The sequence below is a fragment of the Elephantulus edwardii genome, unplaced genomic scaffold, assembly GCF_000299155.1.
Source record: "Elephantulus edwardii isolate Elephantulus edwardi_28Jun2011 unplaced genomic scaffold, EleEdw1.0 scaffold00075, whole genome shotgun sequence".
NCBI classification, from domain to species: Eukaryota; Metazoa; Chordata; class Mammalia; order Macroscelidea; family Macroscelididae; genus Elephantulus; species Elephantulus edwardii.
The window spans coordinates 7,957,482-7,977,606 of NW_006399825.1; the positions used below are offsets into that span (position 1 = coordinate 7,957,482).

The 20,125-nt window shown below is 35.9% G+C and overlaps 1 protein-coding gene across 1 annotated transcript in view; it reads left to right on the plus strand.

The window, feature by feature from the left end:
* The window catches only part of NOP58 (NOP58 ribonucleoprotein), a 23,322-nt gene extending 3,241 nt beyond the window's left edge, over positions 1-20,081 (plus strand). Inside the window, exons 2-15 of the mRNA XM_006889091.1 lie at positions 859-935; positions 2,563-2,615; positions 4,885-5,006; positions 7,824-7,960; positions 9,336-9,400; positions 9,835-9,969; positions 11,266-11,411; positions 12,469-12,595; positions 14,642-14,805; positions 15,773-15,907; positions 16,403-16,464; positions 18,170-18,303; positions 19,270-19,436; positions 20,031-20,081. Of these exons, the coding sequence (XP_006889153.1) occupies positions 859-935; positions 2,563-2,615; positions 4,885-5,006; positions 7,824-7,960; positions 9,336-9,400; positions 9,835-9,969; positions 11,266-11,411; positions 12,469-12,595; positions 14,642-14,805; positions 15,773-15,907; positions 16,403-16,464; positions 18,170-18,303; positions 19,270-19,436; positions 20,031-20,081 (1,575 nt within the window). The remainder of the gene's footprint in view (positions 1-858; positions 936-2,562; positions 2,616-4,884; positions 5,007-7,823; positions 7,961-9,335; positions 9,401-9,834; positions 9,970-11,265; positions 11,412-12,468; positions 12,596-14,641; positions 14,806-15,772; positions 15,908-16,402; positions 16,465-18,169; positions 18,304-19,269; positions 19,437-20,030) is intronic.
* The last annotated feature ends 44 nt before the right edge of the window (positions 20,082-20,125 follow it).

Sequence of the window (20,125 nt, forward strand, 5' to 3'; positions counted from 1 at the left end):
TAAACTAAAACTGTTAACTATCTCAATCTCTTTACCATCCATACTGTTGCTGCCAATTGGCCCAGTGGTGAGAATCTTTGTTTTCTTGATGCTGAGCTTCAATCCATATTGAAGGCTGCAGTTCTTGACCTTCTGCAGCAAGCGCTTCAGGTCCTCCTCAGTTTCAGCAAACAGAGTTGTGTCATCCACATAATGCAGGTTGTTGATGATTCTTCCACCAATCCTAATGCCACAATACTCCTTGTACAGCCCTGCATCTCAGATTATCTGTTCTGCATACAGACTGAAAAGGTATGGAGACAGACTACATTCTTGACGGACCTCCTTCTTGATTTTGAACCATGTAGTATCTCCTTGCTCTGTTGTGACGACTGTCTCTTGGTCCAAGTATAGGTTTCACACATTAGCACAATCAAATGTTCTGGGATTCCCATTCTTCTCTACGTGTCAGCCATAGCTTGTTGGGATCCATACAGTCAAAAGCCTTTGCATAGTCAGTGAAGCACAGATAGACATTCTTTTGGTATTCTCTGCTTTCTGCCAACATCCATCTAACATTAGCTATAATATCCCTAGTGATAGTTTATTTTCTTTTACACAGTCAAAAGCCTTTGCATAGTCGCTATAACATAAAAAGTCTCAGCATAGATTGAGTTTGGATTCCACTGGATGTTTCATGTGCAACTTGAACTACTAATTTGACCAAAAATGTATGCTGAATGAAAAACTTGTTTCAGAGAACAAGACAGAAATACCTTTCATTTTCAATCAGTTGTATTTATAGTACTTAACTTTGGGTGTGTTTGTATAGAGAGTATGTGTGTTCACAAAAGAAAATGATGTAAATATTTATTACAGGTTTTAAATGAGAAGAAACTTCAAGAGGTTGATAGTTTATGGAAAGAATTTGAAACACCAGAGAAAGCAAATAAAATGTAAGTAGTCTTGAAATGAAAAATTTAGTAGTTAATAGTTAAAGATTTTTAAAAAACATGATTTCCCCCAATTTGTATGTTTTTTCCCTTCTTTTTTAAAAAAAATCTAATTCTACATTGATAAAAAGCTAATTTTCAGAGGTGTTTTACCATTGATTAAAACCCTAATTTTCAGAGATGTTTTACTTAGAACATGGGCCATATCAGCTAGTGTCTGTTAGTTGCTGACTAGCATAGGAGGCATTCCATAATATTTTGGTAAGATTTTTGAAGATACAATCTAAATGGATTAGTTATAAATTTCTGTTAGAAACAGCAAAACATAAAGCCCCCAGAAGTCACATATCATGAAAAATTAGTGAAACAAAATGCAGAGATGATTTTTGCCCTATTTCTGGTAGAAGAAGCTGTAAAATTAAATAACCTGCATGTCCATCAGTAATGAAATGGCCAAGTAAATGAGAATACAGAATTTTAGTGTCTTGTTAACCTCCTTGACAAAGTCCATAAAGGTTAGTATTACAGTGAAAGAATCTTTTTAAGAGGAAAGCGAATTGGGGTGAGGGGATAGGGAGGAAAATGTGTAACAGTGAATGAATGGAAATCCAGTTTTTCTTAAACTTGTGTTAAAATATCAATGAAAAATAAAACAAGAAAAATATGTAGAGGGAAATTATGAAAACAGAAAGTCCATAGTGGCCATATTCCTTTATATAAATACAGAAAGAATTAGAAGAAATACACCTCTGGAGAGTGGTATGTAGACATAGAAAGATTAGAATAAGGACACTTCTGGAGAGTGGGAATTGGTATAAGGTATGGTGGAATATGATTGAGTTATTACTTTTTCCTTAAATCTTTGTGTGGAATGTATCTTAATGATCCCTAGAGGGGAAAAACTTTGGCTTGTTTAAATATGCTATTTAAGGCAAAATAAAAGGCTAGTTTTTTTAAAGGTTATTTGTTTGCTGGGATAAACCTGATTCATTGTTGTCAATGATGTATTCTTGTTGGAACTGAATGTAAGTGATAGAACGTAAATATTCGTCACTACCACTGAGACGACAATGAATTTACATACATTTTGTTTATTGTAAAATCATGTTCTAAAATCCTGTACTGAGGAAAAACCCAAACCTATTAAAAAGTCAATTCTGACTCATAACAACCCTGTGAAGGGCACAATAGAACTGGCCCTATACATTTTGAAGAATGCTGCAAAGCAGCTAGTAGGTTCAAATTGCTGTCCTCTCTACCCAAACACTTAGGTACTGTGCAACTCAGATACCTTAAAGTCATATTAATCAGATCTGAGTAGGGCATATACATTATGTGTAGACAGGTGAATATTAGAAGACTTCTGACCTAAGAGACATACTTTTTCCAGGGCCACCTCTAAGAAAAGCAAAATTTGTCCAGTTGTAACAAATTTCTTTGCTGTTGACTTTGATCACTTCAAAAGTTTATTAATTTTTTTAAATCACCTAATTGTTACTATTTTAACATTTTAAAAACTGGCCTTTTGGCTTTTATTGGTGTCTTGAAAATTGCCTAATAACTCTACCAAATATGTAGCAAAGTTACTTTTTGCAGAATCACTGTGCCTCATTTGTTTGTTTTATTCTAGAGTAAAGCTAAAACATTTTGAGAAATTTCAAGATACAGCAGAAGCATTAGCAGGTAAAGTAAAAGAAAAAATTAGAAACTATAGACAAAAACTTTTTTTTTTTTACAAGTTTTCCTTATTAAAAAGTTTGTATCATTTGTCTGAGTTAACCTTATTCAGTGTTGTCAATGATGCATTCTTGTTAGAACTGAATTTAAGTGATCTAACTCAAATTCGTCACTACCACTGAGACAACATTGAGTTAGCCTTTTTCATCATAGGGTTTGTCCCCTCCGCCCCCTCCACCCCAGTATGATAAGAGATGAGAAGTGGTTAAGTTGATCTCATTATGGAAACCAACAGCGTAATGCTGAAGCCCAATTCAGTAAAAACTGTTCTACCAGGGACTAAGGTAATGTGGTCAAGTACACTGCTTTCTGACAATTTTAATCCTAGGCTAAAGGTTGAAAATATCCTTAATTCACCATTGAACATTGAGAAAGTAATACAACTCAAGAGTATATTCTTTTTGTTTAAAAAAGTACATTTGGTATTACAGGAAGGCTAGCAATTTAGATTTTTTAATATAAACATTGGAGCTTTTGCATATTTAAAAGGGACTAGTCCCAGGATGGTACAGCAGTTAAAATTACTAGGGCTTTGATAGTCTACTGACGAAGTTGCACTGCCATCTCAAAGGCAGATGTTTCAAATAAACCAGCTGTCTTGTGGGAGAAAGATAAACATTCTCCTTCTGTGCAGTTTACAGCCTCTAAAAATCTGCTAGCAGGGTAGGGAATAACAATAGCAGAGGGACAGACACAGTAGTTAATAGGGATGTTTGGTGCCATTAGTTTAACTGCTACTCCTAGCAACATTAAGAATGGCAAATCTGAACCCTGCTTTATACTGTGCCATCTTCATCATCTCTGCCTCACTTGAGCCATTGTTACAGTTAGTATGTCAGTCTGTCTCACTGGGGTTTCTCTTCCTTCATTGATCCTCTGCTTTTCTGAGAATGATGTCCTTTTCCAAGGAATTAGCCCCTTCCTAATAACATGTCTAAAATAGGTGAGACAAATTTTTACCATCTTTCCCTTTAAGGAGCACCCTGTCAGGACCTTTTTGTCTTGCCAGTTCATGCGATATGTAGTACTGCTCTTCACCACAAGTCAAAGACATAACGATAAGATTTGTTAAGTAGGATTGGATTCAGTAGTCAAACATCTCAAGCCACTGATAATTCATTCACCTCAGCTCTCCCACAGTTCAGCGAGCTTGAAGGTGGATGGCAGCAGTGTAAGCAGCTAGGGGTTATTAATTATTCTATGTCCTCATCTACTACATTCCTTAGACTATCCCTCCCAGCTGACAGGCAATTAAGTCTAGCAGGGCCTTTAAACCCAATGTCTCGAGGATATGGTTAGAGATTCTCTAATTGACCTACATAGGCAAGTCTCTCCTTTGACATAAGAACATCACAACCTTACAGAGTGGCTTATAATGTCAAGGGATCTATCTTGGCCCAGAATTTGTATGGAGTTTTTTACCCTCAAATCAAATTTATCAACGTGTGAGTCTTCAAAATAGCTTTGGTAAAATTTTTCAACTAGCCTATGTTTTGGGATACTTTAAATGTATACTGCTTAGCCTTACAAACTGTCAAACTGTCCTTGTTTCCAGGCATATTTGGGCCTCAGACTCCTCTAGACCTCTAGAAGATGGAAGTATATTTCTAAATAAGGATGTGGAGTATAAAGTAGCAGACTAAGAACTTGCCAAAAATGAGTGTGGCCAAAATAGAATAGGCTACCTTGAGAAGGGTTTGTAAGCAAACCCTTGTTTGTCTAGAGTGGGGATTAGCAGAGGTGGAGCATTAAAGGCTGTCCCTCAGGAATGCCATCCCTGTGTCAGATACTTCACATTATTTTGCTTTTTAAACTAGACTCGGAATAATTTTGGGATATTTTACTAGTGTAGATTAGTAAAACTAATCTACATAAAATTAAACAGAAGAGTGAATTTATTTGGCATACCAAAATGGTGGTTCATAAGATTTCATGATTTTGATTCTGAGTACATAAGAAGCAGCCTGTGACACAGGGAATAAAGCTCTAGAACAGGTTTAGCTCCTGGCCTGGAGCAAAATTTAAGGAGCTTCTTGAGAAGAACAAATGAAATTGTTGACGCCATATTTTATAAAAGTTTCATTTTATTTTATTTGAAACTATTAATTCGTTTTAAAGAAAGCATGTTTTATTTTTAAAACAAATTTAAATGAGATCTTAAGTTTTTACAGTAAAAATTTGAGAGTCAACTGCTTTGCTTTGTTTTTCTTAAAAGCTTTCACAGCTCTGGTGGAAGGCAAAATCAATAAGCAGCTGAAAAAAGTACTGAAGAAAATAGTAAAAGAAGCCCATGAACCCTTGGCTGTAGCTGATGCTAAATTGGGAGGAGTCATTAAGGTAAGATGATTTAAGTATTTGATGCGTGTAGTTACATGTCACCATGCAGCCTAGCTTTTGAAATAAGTTGTTTATTATTTCTTTTTTTAATATTAAAAATGTCAAAGTTTGAGATAATTGGATTATCTCTTTTAAGTTATCATACTTGATCATTTACCCCCTAGGCTTAAATAATAATTGATTTCCACTAGGATTGGCAAACCATGAACTCATAATGATACTTATTTAGAAAATGCAGATAAATAAGATGATGAAATTAGTTTTTAACTCACTCCCACAAGATAATGTTAACATGATATATAGCTATTTTTTGGGGTCATGTTTCATTTTCAATAAAAGTGAAGTGTAGTGGCTTTTTTATTGTAGAGTATGCTCCACTTCTTAGAACATGTTGGAAGAATTTGGGGCTATTAGACATGAAATAGACAGTGAGAGTGAAAAGCTCAGAAAGTTGGCCCAGAACTATCACAGCTACTTGTGATAGGTTTGGTCTCAGTTATTTTAGTAGGTGGTGTGGTGGTGGTGGTGATTGCCTTTGAGTGGAGCAGGACTCCTAGCGACCCTATGAACAAAAGGCCTGAAGCTCCTCTACAATCATCAACATTTATCAAAGTTCATAGAATTTCCAGAGGCACGTTATTTAGGAAGTGGATGCCACACCTGCTTCCAAACGTGTCATAGTATGTTATTGTTGTTACGTACCATTTGAGTAGCCTGTGATGTATAGCGACCCTATGTACAGCAGCTCTGAACCCTTTCCTGTCCTGAGCCAGTCTCACTAATTCTGACACACCAACTCCCTTTGCCCCAGTTACTGTATTAATCCATTTCATCCTGGGTCTCACTCTTTCACTCTCTGTCCACCCTTCCGAGCATGATGCCCTTTTACAAGGACCTATCGCTCCTGGCCACGTGCCCAAAGTGAGATAGAGCTTCAAAATCCTAGCCTCTAAGGAGAGACTTGATTTCACTCTCGCCTAGACAGACTGATTTGTTTTCTTGGCATTCCATGGTATGTTCAAGACTCTTCTCCATCACCACAACTCAAAAGCTTCTATTCTGTCATCCTTAGTCATTGTCCAACCCTTTGAAACATAATAATTGAAAAGACCGTGGCCTAGATTAGGCACACCTTTGCTCTTCAGCACTCTTGAGAGGTCCATGACAGCAGATTTTCCGAATGCAATTTGTCTTTTTTAATTTCCTGACTGCTGGTGTTAAAGAGTGTTGATTGTGGATCTGAACAAGCTATAATTGCTAACAACCTCAGTCTCTTTTGCATCTATCATGGTGCTGCTAATTGGCCCAGTGGTGAGAATCTTTGTCTTCTTGATGTTGAGCTTCAATATGGATTGACCTTGTGCAGCAAGTGCTTCAGGTCTTCTTCATTTTCAGCAAGCAAGATTGTGTCATCCGCATATTGATAGCAATCTCTGTATTCTCCAAGTTTAAGCTCTTATTTTTTCTTGTTGAAAAAATTTTGAGTTTTATAATACTATGAGTTGAGTAAACATCCTTGCAGCTGCAATATCCTTCCACTTTGAGCCCTATAAGTTGCTTATGGGAATTGGGTAGTAAATGGTACTGTTTGAGTGGGTGTGCTCACACATGTGTAAAACATACACACACAAAGATGTTTTACTGAAAGTCATAAAGCATTAATCTGCTAATCAGAAAGTAATGAATTTGAGCTTGCTAGAAACTGGAAGAAACTTTACAGCTAAAAGATTTAGTCTTGGGAGTTCTGTGAACTGTGTTGTTCTGTCCTATGGGCTGTGCTATGAGTAGGAATTGGTAATTAGTAGGATTTTAGTGACCATTGTATAACATACTATATATTTGGTTCTTACACATATGCAGGATACACCTTTTTGATTGTCATTTATATAAATAAGCCAGAACCATGAAAATCTTTATGAAGTTGCTGAATAAAGTATAGAATTTTTTTTGTTTTCAGTTACTTTTAAAAAAAATAAGCTATGCAGAAAAGGTTTTTGTTTTTGTCCTGATTGTATGAGTGTATATATTCTAAATTAACAGTGTATTTGGAAGCATTTATAGGATACTAATAATTGGGCTATGCTGTGGTGGTCTAAAGGTGGATGTATATTCAAGTATTTTTCATGCAGACGACTTGAAAACTGGATGCTTTTTAACAAACTTTAAAATGCATGTATTTAAATCTGTGCTATTTTAACTTTTTTTAAATGAAAGTTTACAAAGACTTTGGATTTCCATTCATTGTTGCACACTTTCCTCCCTATCTACCCCCCTCCCTAGTTCGTAAAAGAAGATTCTTTCTTTGTTATACAATCCCACCCTTGCTCCCCACCCCCAGTCCACTCCACTATGCCGCTTTCATTCTGGACTCTTGTTATGTCATGACAATAATACGTAATCTTATATTCCTTCTAAACAGTTCTCTCCCTCTTCTGTTTCAATGCAGTATACATTATTTATCCCCTCTTAGATTCCCCCCATCTTTGATATCAGTCCTGCTTTACAGTAGTGGCACTATGCAGTATTTGTCCTTTTGTGACTGAGATATTTCACTCAGCATTATATCTTCCAGAGTCCCACCCATTTCGTATTATATTTTATGAGTTCCTTGTATTTCAATGCAGCATAGTATTTCATTGTGTGTATATACCAAAGTTTCTCTGTCCATTTGTTTGTTGATGGACACTTGGGTTGTTTCCAACTCTTTACTATTGTGAACAAAGCCGCAATAAACATGGGTTTGCATGCTATTTTAACATCTAAGAAATTATTCCAAGATTTCTTTTTAATTGAATGCAAATCTTCTTGTTTATATAGGAAAAGCTGAATCTCAGTTGCATCCATAGTCCTGTTGTTAATGAACTTATGAGAGGAATCCGTTCACAGATAGATGGATTAATCCCTGGGGTAGAACCACGTGAAATGGCTGCTATGTGCCTTGGACTCGCCCACAGGTGAGATTTGCTAGAAAGAAAAACCAACAAAGACACAATACTCTTGCTTTATAAACATTAATCCTCATACTTGATGCAGAAATGAGAGTATTCTCATGGAGACAAGAAGAAACTCGGATGGCCAGATAAAATAAGTGATGAAGCCAAATAGGAATGCAGACAGGTCTGGCTCCATTACTTGCATTCTGAATCTTTTCGTAATAGTTTTTTTATCCTTCTCTAGTGTTGAATCTCAACACCTCTGGTCTTTTACTTTTTCAGTTCTCTGTTCAGTATCCATTGCTAGCTTCCTAAATTTTGTCATCTGTTAATACTCTATTCGGAAAATTATTGTTTTCTGAACATTATTAATGTTCTGAACTATTATTAGTGAAGCAAAATAGATCAAGCATTTCTTAGAACAGGCATGTGTTCCCAACATTCTGTTAAGTTATACATATGAAGTTATAAGGTTTGTGAGGGGAAAAGTAATTGCAGGAAACCTGCTCTAAACTTAACTTTTTTTTTTTTTTAAAAAATTTTATTTTTTTTGTGTGCATGTGTCATCAAATCAGATCTGACTGATACAGGAGGAGATTGTCCCTCCTTCTCCAGCAGAGCATCTGGTGGACTCGAACCTCGTACCTCTTGCCACTAGGCCACCAGAGCTCCCTTAAACTTAACTTTTTTATCAGAGCACTATCAAGAGCAGTGTTAATAAAAATGTTGTCAGTTAAAGACATGCAAAACTTACAGTGGAAGAATCATTATGGTAAACATCTGTGCTCTTAAACATAGTAAAATAGGTTAGTGTAAATGGATGAAAGTTCGAGCTGCTGAGTTACAGAAACAGCCAAGTAAGTACACAGTGACCTCCGAGGGGGGAAGAAGTAATTGATAACAAGTCAGTTTGAAAAACCTCCTGCATGCATTGTATGAACTAGTGATTTTCTAGTTATGGTTGGTTTTGTTTGCCCTCTGTGGGATTATTTTGCAATCTGAGGGGCATTATAGTTGCTACTAACTAATGGTTAAAGGCTTGCTCCGAACATCCTACAGTGCACAGGACAAGAAAGAATTATCTGACCCAAAATGCCAATGGTACTGAGGTAAGGAAACATAGCATTGTTCCTCCAAAGCTATTGCCACCCAAAGGAACATTGTTAGAATAGGCTGCTCTACTGGAGAAAGGGAGAAATTTCTTGTCATGTGGTTTATTGCCTCTGAAAACCTGCTGAGTGGGGTTGTCAACTGTCAGTTGACTTAAACTAGACAGTACATAACAACAGTGTATTTCGGACTGGAGTTTGGGTGTTTAAAAGTTTTATGATTGTTTTAAATATTAATTTAAATACTTTTTAGATGTTATTGATTTAATTTTTTTTCTCCTTCCCAGCCTTTCTCGATACCGATTGAAATTTAGTGCTGATAAAGTGGATACAATGATTGTTCAGGCAATTTGTAAGTACAGTAATTTGAATTCTAATCTGACTCAGTTCCTCATTTATTCTACTGTGTAAATTTACTGGTTTTGTCTGGTAAGAGACAGTTCAGCTTGAATTTTTAGTATATAAGCTGAATTGAAAAATGTTTGAGTAGAAAGTAAAAAAAGTAATTTTATAATTTGGAGACAATCTGAATCTGTCACAGCTTCTTAGCATTAAACAGATTGTCTTTTTCTCTGCAACTTGGTAAATCTGTAATCAGAATTTTGATAGTTTTGTATTTTGCTTAAGCACTACCACCAGTCCCTCTTCCTCACCCCCTTGAAAAAGAAAAACAGGCCTTAGTTTTTTATAATAGACTGTTTATTCACCTGTGGGTGTTTTTTTTTTATGATGTCATTCATTTGAACAATGTCTCATTTAACTTACCATTTTTTTATTTGACTGCAGCCTTACTAGATGACTTGGATAAAGAATTGAACAATTACATTATGCGCTGTCGAGAATGGTATGACTGGCATTTTCCTGAATTAGGAAAAATTATTTCAGATAATTTGACATACTGCAGGTGTTTGCAGAAAGTTGGTGAGTAATTCTTTAATTTTTTAATTTGGCATTAAGAATAATGGAATTGATTTGCATCCGAAAATAGGGGTTATTATAAACTTTTTCGTTCTTTATAGTCTTGAACCTAAATACCTTAAGCTACTTCTTTATATTTGGTTTGGTACAGGAGCAAGAATGGTTTTTTTAACAAGGTCACAGAGGTTTTATAATTTAGTTTTAACCTTGTATATGCTGTAGTAAAGAATATTCTCTACTTTTTTACCATAAAATAACTCATTATGGTGAATTAGATTCTGAATTTGCCGTTAGTAGGAGCACATGTAGATTTGAAGAAATCATCATTCTAGTACTGTCTAACAGTAATTACTAAAATTTATGTCTAGTAATAGCTAACATCAAGAGTAATATAATTTTCATATACCTATACGTAAAATATCTTCGCATGAAAGTTCAAAAGATACTTTATTTCCATCCTTGACATCACCTCTGAGACATTATGACACATGGTGAACAAACAGAACTGGAGTAAAATAAACCTGTAGATATCAAATTCTGCATTAAAAAAGTAATATAATTTAACTAATATTATTTACTAAGAGCACACTAATACTATTAGTAGAGGAATCTGACGATTATTGATAAATAAGGATTTCGATCCTCTTCTAGAATTATTAGGAGTCTCAAACTTATTCCCATGGAGACAAGACAGATTTATAGCTGACCTTCCATTGAGTTTATTTCAAGTGTAAATCTCGTTAAGAGGAAATTGATCTTTCTGCTGTAGAGCAACTGGTAGATGTGAATTGCTGTCGTTAGGTTGGCTGTGTAACTCCCTTCCCTACTTGGACCCATAGCCATAAAAATACTGCTATCCTCCAAATTTTTGGTTTGTTCACTTCACTGTAGCCTTTTTTTGCTAATAGACCCTAACGGAAATGGGTTAACAACGTGACTGCAGAAGTGGACTTAAATGTAGTAAACATTATGAGGATGACATATATGAAATTTCAGTTTGATACGGTTGCTAGGGTTCAGAATCAACTTAGCAGCACTTAACAATGTTATAAGTCCTTTTTGGTATTTTCCTTTTTAAAGAAAAGACTGAGCCTTATTAATCATGTTACATTTTCACGGAGAATTTGATAATTTTTGTAGTATGTTGAATGTTTATCTCTAAAATAAAATCTCTGCATAAGGAAACCTAACTTTGTTTTGTTAAGGCACCCTTTTCATTGGTTTAACTCTACTTTTTTTCTTTTGACTTTTTGATGGATTTTATATTACATAATGAACTCATCTGCAAACATCCCATAGGTGATAGAAAGAACTATGCTTCAACCTCACTCTCTGAGTTACTGCCAGAAGATGTTGAAGCTGAAGTGAAAGCAGCTGCAGAAATATCTATGGGAACAGAGGTTTCCGAAGAAGATATTTGCAACATTATGCATCTCTGCACCCAGGTAAATTTATAAACCATAAAATCATTGTGTTAAGAAATACTAGTTTTCTAAAAAAAAAAAAGAAATACTAATTTTCTGATGGCAATGATGATTTATCTTATTGTTCACCTGACAGATATGAGGGTTTACAGTCACTACCTCATCTGATGCCATCTTGAGTTTTATATTTGGAAGGAGGGGAATATGTTTGTTTTTTGCTTTTTTTTTCTCTTTTAAACCTCAAAAATATTTTAATTTTTTTCCACTGTTGCATTTTCCCCTACCCCCCAGACTCCCTTCCCATAACACACCCAATATGTATTTTTTTTTTAAGAAAAAGAAGGAAAATTTAAAAAAAAGACAGCCAAGCCCACTGCCATTGAGTTGGTAACAAATCATTGTGACTCTGTAGGACAGACTAGAGCTGCCACATACATATAGGGTTGTTTCTAAGGCTATAAGTTTTTAAAGGTAGAGAGCTGCCTCATTTTGCTTCCTATGAAATAGCGGGTGAATTCAAACCACCAACTGTTCTTTTAACAGCCTAACACTTAGTCAGAAGAGTTCTATTGAAATAATTACTATGTTATTATCCTCTGAATACAGAATTAAAACCTCAAACACACAGAGTTGTGGCTCTTGAGTTATTAGATTCTAAGTGTATGTTGATAGTCTGTAGTGAGATTTTTCTCTTATTTGGAGACAGGCAGTTCTAGCTTTTAGGATTTATTTTTTTTTTTAACCAATAATATTTTCAAGAAATGTACTAAATGGTTTACATATCTGGTTTACCCAAAGTCAAACAGACACTCTGTGATATATTAGAACTCTTAAGGATGGACAGTCTCCTACTGTGTGATTGAAAACCTGCCAGAGGGTCAGCTATGGGTCAGTTCCACTCAGGTACACAACAGCAGAGGCTTCATTCTCTATGACTTACAACCTTGAGTAGCCACTGGAAGGCCATCTATGAGTTGGTTTATCTTTGATAGCAATTACAGAATGATTTAGGCTTATGTTAATTATATGTAAATATTGTAAGATGTATGTGACTGACTCATTTTGTTCCTCATATTAGGTGATTGAAATCTCAGAGTATAGAACCCAACTCTATGAATATCTACAAAATCGAATGATGGCCATTGCACCAAATGTTACAGTCATGGTTGGGGAATTAGTTGGAGCACGTCTTATTGCCCATGCAGGTAATGATTTTAATGTAATTTTCAGATACGAGCCTTTATTGATCTGGAGTTTTATTAAAGAAATATTTGTAGTAATAAGCAGCTGATATATGGGTAAAGACTAAGGACCAAGTGTTCTGTGATGATTTTCACTAGTATGCCTGACTTCCTGTTGGATAATGAAGGCATCACCTATAGTCACTACCTCTTCTGAGACACATAATGGTCCAATGCCACAGGTTTATTGTGGTTAATTCGAGTATTCAGATGAATACTAGAGTTAGGAAATCCTAACTGGTTTTTTCCTAACATACTAGACTTGAAAAATATTTTTGAATAATTGATTTGTAATCGAACTTAATTGTAAGTGTATGGTGATACTGTAATTACCAAATGTTGCAATAAAACATTAATTGAAATACTAGGGAAAAAATAGATAAACTAGATTTTTTTATTTCTGGAGTCAGATCATCTTGGTATCCTCTGCTTCTAAGTAATCTTACCTCATTTTCACCCCGAAGTAATAGGGTAACTAAAGTGAGGTTAATTTTTCATATCACATAACTCTTCTAACACTGAACTGCCCTACCTGTGGTGGCAAAAAGCTGTGCTGCAACCTCAAAGGCACGCATATTTAGACCACCAGCTGCTGCTCTGTGGGAGAAGGATGGGCAGTCTCCTTCTGTGCAATTAATCTGCCTCTGAAAACCTGCTGGGAGGGTCAGGTGTGGTTTGGTTCCGACTCTGCAGTACGCTACAATAACGTTACCGTTTACTTTTATTATTATTATTATTAAATTTTAATGAAAGTTTATAGAGACTTTGGATTTCCACTCATTCATTGTTGGCACTTTTCTTCCTGCCCACTCCTCCCCCCCAGTTCACTCTTCTCTTTGAAAAGTAAAAGAGAAGTTCTTTCATTGTTCCACTCCACTATGCAGCCTTCATTCTGGACTCCTGTCATGACTACAGTACCTAATCATATATCCCTTTTTAGCAGTTCTCTCCCTCATCTGTTTCAACGCAGTATACATAATTTATCCCATCTTTCTCAGTCTCTCCTCAACCCCTTGTCAGTCCCGTTTTACAATAGTGGCACTACGCAGTATTTGTCCTTTTGTGACTGAGATATTTGACTTAGCATAATGTCCTCCAGCGTCACCCATTTGATATGATACGTCATGAGTTTCTTGTTTTTCAGTGCATCAAAGTATTGTGTGACTATACCACACAGCTTCTTTATCCATTTGTTGGTTGATGAGCACTTAGGTTGTTTCCAACTCTGCTATTGTGAACAAAACTGTAATAAACATGAGTGTGCATATATCTGCTGGGGTGGCAGTTCTGGTTTATTTAGGGTAAATTCCCAGAAGTGGAATTGCAGGGTCAAATGGTATCTCTATTTGCAACTTTTTGAGAAAGTGCCACACTGCCTTCCACAGTGGTTGTACCATTTTACACTCCCACCAGCAGTGAATAAGGGTTCCAGTTTTCCCACAACCTCACCAGCGTTTGTTGTTTGCTACTCTGTTAAATTTTGCTATTCTTACTGGGGTGAGATGATATCTCATAGTTGTTTTGATTTGCCTCTCAGAGGTGCGGATTTTGAACATTTTTTCATGTGCTTGTTGACTATCTGAATGTCTTCTTTGGTGAAATGTCTGTTCATATCCTGTGCCCATTATTTAATTGGATTGTTTTATTTTGTGTGGTGTACCATTTACTTTTCTATTACTTAAACAGCAGAATATTTAATATGCAAAATAAATTTATAAAATGGAACTTAGATTACTATGAGTACTTGTATCATTTATTTGTTATGACAGTAGATTTAGAATTTATTTACAGGTGAATAAATAGAATTGAAGTACTAAGTTAACCTTCCCATTTATCACAATTTTATCATAGCCATTTCTTCATGGTAATACAAAAATGCTGAAGCATCAGGTTTATTCGTGAACCTTAGAATACTTAGATATTTTTTATTATGGTGGCTATGGTACTTAAGTACAGGAAACCTTTCAAATACTTGGAAGTGTGTTCTTAATTACTTTTTTCTTTTTGGAGGTTCTCTTTTGAATTTGGCCAAGCATGCAGCTTCTACAGTTCAAATTCTTGGAGCAGAAAAGGCACTCTTCAGGGCCCTCAAGTCTAGACGGGATACCCCTAAATACGGCCTCATTTATCATGCTTCACTTGTGGGTCAGACAAGTACTAAACACAAAGGAAAGGTGAGTTAACAGGTTTTTCTTTCCTAACCAGCCAATTTTACTCCTCAAGTGTATACTGCCATTTTCTCGTGTCATATTCATTGAATAGAAAATGATGAATTCAAGTAAACAAAACCACACTTGGACACTGAAAGAGTAGATTAGGTTAGAAGGCATTGTTTTCAATGTTATGAAAAAGTAATTTTCTTTTGCTGTCTTAAAAGTTTTTCTAAGTTTTAGGGAGCTCTGGTGGCCTAGTGGCAAGACATTGCACTGCAGTCCCAGAGGTGTGTGGTTCAAATCCACCAGATGCTCTGCTGGAGAAGGAGGGGGTAATCTCCTCCTGTACCAGTCAGATCTGATTTGACGGTACAAATAAAAATAATACAATAAAAATAAAAAAAGTTTTTCTAGGTTTTGAGATAAAGACTTGCAATTGAGTGCTCATACAGAGTTAAAAAGTATTAGAAAATCATCTATAATTTATATTTTGAGTTTTCCCTAGAACTCTTATACCACTAGGTCTGTATCTATCTGTATTTGCTTGGCATTTTTAGGAAATTGGGCCTATTGGTGAGAGATGGTATATGATTTACATAAAAAGAATTGTTAGGCAGAAAAATCCAATTCAGTAGAGGCTCAGGCGTCTGTTTCATGGATAAAGGTGACACTTAGACAAATTTCATTCTGTTTCTAGAACATATGGTTAATAAAAATAAATTTTACTGTTTTAGAACTGTAGAAAATTCAAGGATCAGTGATAAAAGAACTTAAGAGATTTAAAAAAAACTTAAGGGACAAAAAGTTTATACTAGTTAGTACTAAGATAAAGGGCCAGAACTGCCATCATGGAAGATAAAAATATCCTGGGTTTTTTTTTTCCCTTTTCCAAATCTTAAAATGGATGGTTTACTGTAGTTTTCTAACAAATAATGAAAGTTTAAATACCTCATATTTAAATGCCTTTAACTTCATATCCTTTTTTTAGATTTCTCGAATGCTGGCATCCAAAACGGTTTTGGCTATCCGATATGACGCTTTGGGTGAGGATTCCAGTTCTGCAATGGGACTTGAGAACAGAGCCAAACTAGAGGCCAGATTAAGAGCCTTGGAAGATAGAGGGGTAAGAGCCAAAGCCTATATGTTTGTTCTTTTCAGAAATGATTGCAGGAGTACTATCACAGATCAATAATGAGTTACTTTGTGTTTTAATTACTTTACATTTCAGCGTGTTCATTATATTCTTTTCCTTCTGTGAACAGTTCTTTTGACCTTACCAAGAATTGAGATATTTTGTTCTAATATGAGGTTCCAAAGAATCACAAAGAAAATTAATCTGATAATGCTTCCTGGTGTTCCAGTGTGTTACTGTGCTGTATTATAGAAAAGAGATTACTAGTAGTTTTCAGAGTTCTGGCTGGTGGTTTAGTGTTAAAATATGCTGCCAGCTCAAAAGACATGCACTTGAAATGCACCAGATGCCCCACAGGGTAAAGATGAGCAGTCCTCTCTATGTGATTTATTGCTTCTAAAAACCTCTTGGGGATTCAGCTAAGAGTTGATTCTGACTACTATACATGACAACAAGAACAGCAGTAGTTTTTCTTTTTCTTAACAGATAAGAAGAATAAGTGGAACAGGAAAAGCATTAGCAAAGGCAGAAAAATATGAACATAAAAGGTAAGTAGCATTTTTATTTTAATATTGTTACACACATAAGTGGTTCACTTTTCCTCTAGTTTTCCTTTGTGATTTTTCCATATTCACTTCTAACTTTAAATCATCATAAACGTATTGGCAGTGTTGGAATAAGTTGTTAGGTACCATAGAGTTGAATATGACTCATAGTGACCTTATGAACAACAGATCTGAATCCTGTTTTGTCCTTTGTCAACCTCACAATCTCTGATTGGAGCCCTTTGCTGCAGTCACTCTCATTGTACCTGGTTGAGGGTCTTGTCTTTGTCATTTCTTTCCAAGTATGATGTCCTTCTGCAAGGATGGCTTTGTTTGCCATTCTTGCCTCCAAGGAGCACTCTGCTTCACCTTCTCCAAGACATAGGAATATGTTTGACTACATACGATTGACTGCTCCAAGGTATAGCAATCAGATTGACTACATCTACGGAAAGAAATGTTGGAGAATCTCATTATCAGCAGTCAAAACAAGGCGAGTGCCGATGGTGGATCAGACTAGCAGTTACTCGTGAAAGTTCAGATTGAGGCAGAAGAAAATTAAGTCCATGAGAAACAAATTATGACTGAATCTATCCTGTCTGACTTTATAAATCATCTTAAGAATAGATTTGAAGCTCTGAACACCAGTAATTGAAGACCGGATGAATTGTTGCGGGCCATCAGGGATATCATCCATGAAGAAAGCAAACGGAAGAGAAGAAAGTCAAAATGAGTGTCAAGGAGACGGAAAATAACACTAAGGCATTGAGAATCCAAAACAAAGGGAAGAGATGTGGAAGTAAAAGAGCTGAAGGCTTCAAAGGGCAGCTAGAGAAAACAAAGTGAACTATTATAAAGGAATATGCAGAGACCTAGACTTGGAGAATGAAAAAACCTCCTCACCCAGCATTTTCTCAAACTGACAGAATTGAAAAACCTATTCAAAACTTGAGTTGGAATACTGAGAGATGTAGTGGGCAAAATCTTGAATGATTCAGAACGTATCAAAAGAAGATGGAGAGATACACAGAATCACTGTGCAAAAAAAAATCATGGTTAACAAGCACACCATATTATTTGGGGGCATGCCCATAAGGAGTTCTGTGCTGCCATCCTAAAAATGGAGCCTCTGATGATTTAAATCCAGCAGCCTCTCAGAAGAAGGATAAGCAATCCTCTCCCTAAACCCCAACTTTTCTCCTGCAGTTGTCCCTGCTGGATTCGACCTGCCAGTGAACCATGCTGCCTTTGGGTTAGCAGTGCAACTCTGCCACCAGAGTTCACGATTCAGACATCTTTTTAGTCCTCTGCCTTTTGAGATTTTCCCCCCATAGGATTTTTTCTCCCTAATATGTCAACTACTAAAACGTTAGTTCTGATGATGCAGTGCATAATATTATTCACCTGTTTGCTTCATAAGAGAAAGAACTAGTCTGGTCTCAGACACAGCCCCAAAAATCCCTTTCGGGCCACAGGGGTACCTATGGCAAAGTTCTGTTGTTCTTTTACATGGGGTTGCTGTGAGTCCGTTTCATAGCACTTGACATCACATGTGGTAGACTGATGTTAAAAGATAGTACCATCACATTTTTGGAACTGTTAGTCTTAAACTCCTTCACAGCCACAGATACTCTTCTGATGGCTATATTTCTCACGAGAATTATTTCCATTATAAATGTTTATTGAGATTTTTCTAAAACTTTTTCAGTGAAATAAAGACTTACGATCCTTCTGGTGACTCTACCCTGCCAACCTTTTCTAAAAAACGCAAGATAGATCAAGTAGATAAAGATGATGAAATTACAGAAAAGAAAGCTAAAAAGGCCAAGATTAAAATCAAAGGTGAGTTTGGATTGTTTTTGCTCATTTATACTGTTACTCTTTTAAAGAACTATGTAAGTCTTAGCAGTGTACATGCCTTTTTTTAAAAAAAAATAGCAAATATACTTTATTTAGAATTCATTTACTTATATTTCAAAAACACTGTTTGTGAAATAAGCCCTTAAGCCTTTGAGTTCTCTGGTGATATTGACAACATACTGAATGGCTTGCCTTGAGTCATTTATTAGGTACCCAGCAGTGATCTTGCTGTCTTGCAAAGTTGCCAAGTGTCAGATTCCATTGTTGCACCTGTGTTTATTGTGGGCTTACCAGCTAGTCTAACAAAAGAGTCCTGTCTGGTATTAGAATAACTCCATAATGAAATATGTACTGGTAACATTTGTAGACTCCTACCTGGGCTTACCTCTCCTTTTGTTTGATGGAGAAAATATAAACAAATTTATTGTCTATTTTCTTGTTAAAAAATAGATCTCTGAAACTTGCCTTTAAATACTGTAAACGGTAAATGAGATGATACAAAATTGGGTACAGTATTTGGCATGTTTGTGAGTGTAGTGTTCAAGCATAATCAGTGTTAGTATTATTAACACTGTTAAGTAACTGTAGAGCCAAAGAGTGTTTTTCTAAAGAATAAGTAATAGCATGGGGGAAGACCCACAAGCTCATCAGAGGCCGACAAGGAAGTGAAAGAGCAAATATTATGAAATGGTATGTGAGGTCTTTAGAAGTAGACAAACCGTTGGAAAACATTAACTAGCTTGGTCAAAAAACCTGCAAAAAACCCAAAGAGTACAGATAGATGTGATGATAGTTTGAACTTGCTTGAAAAATACCTGTTTTTGCACTTCTTAGTAGGTTGAGTTAAACAATGTTGTGGTAGTCTGTACCCCGACTAAGATTAACGAAGGTCCTGGAAATGTACTACCTGACACAGGGTTAATTTCTATGCCTTTATACTATATTTAGTTGAAGAGGAGGCGGAGGAGGAGAATGAGGAAGAACAACAAAAAGAAGAAGTAGTAGTGATGGAAGAAGAGGAAACCTCTGTGAAGAAGAAAAAGAAAAAGGATAAAAAACGCATTAAGGAAGAGCCAGTGTCTGAGGAAGAGCCATGCAGCAGCACAGTAATTTCTGTATGTTTGTTTTTAATTACCACAATTCTATTAACTCAGGCAGGGTCCCCATATTTAACCTACCTCATAAATAATGTGCATTAAAATGAACACACATTTTCAAAGAACAAATTCTGTTTTCCTCACCCTGCCCCCATCAAGTTGTGCAACCTCATAATTATACCCTTTTCCCCCTGCACATCCTCAACACTGCTTCCACCTTCTCCCAGCCCTCTTTAATTGATACACTACCCATTCTACATTAATGGTTTTATACAGTATTTATCCTTATGGGACTGAGTTAGTTCACTCAACGTAATGCTCTCTCCTCTCCCTCCCAAGTTGGGTAATAATTTATAAAATCATTGCTCCTGTGTAGTGTGTAGAGTATTCCATTGTGTGAACGTACCATAATTTCTCAATCCATTCGACTGTGGTTGGAAATCTGGGGTGTTCCCTTATTGCAATGGTGAATGACGGCTGTTATGAACGTTAGTGCACAAATTTATTTTGTGCCTCAGTTCTCAGTTTTTCAGGGTATGTTCCAAGCTGGGTCATAGGGAATTTTTATGTTCATTCTGACCCTTTTAAAAACATTCTTAATGGTTTTTTCAGAGTCCAGAGAAAAAGAAGAAAAAGAAAAAAAAGAAAGAGAATGAGGACTGATGTATTGGAACGCTAATTAAATCACTTGGACACATCACATTGAA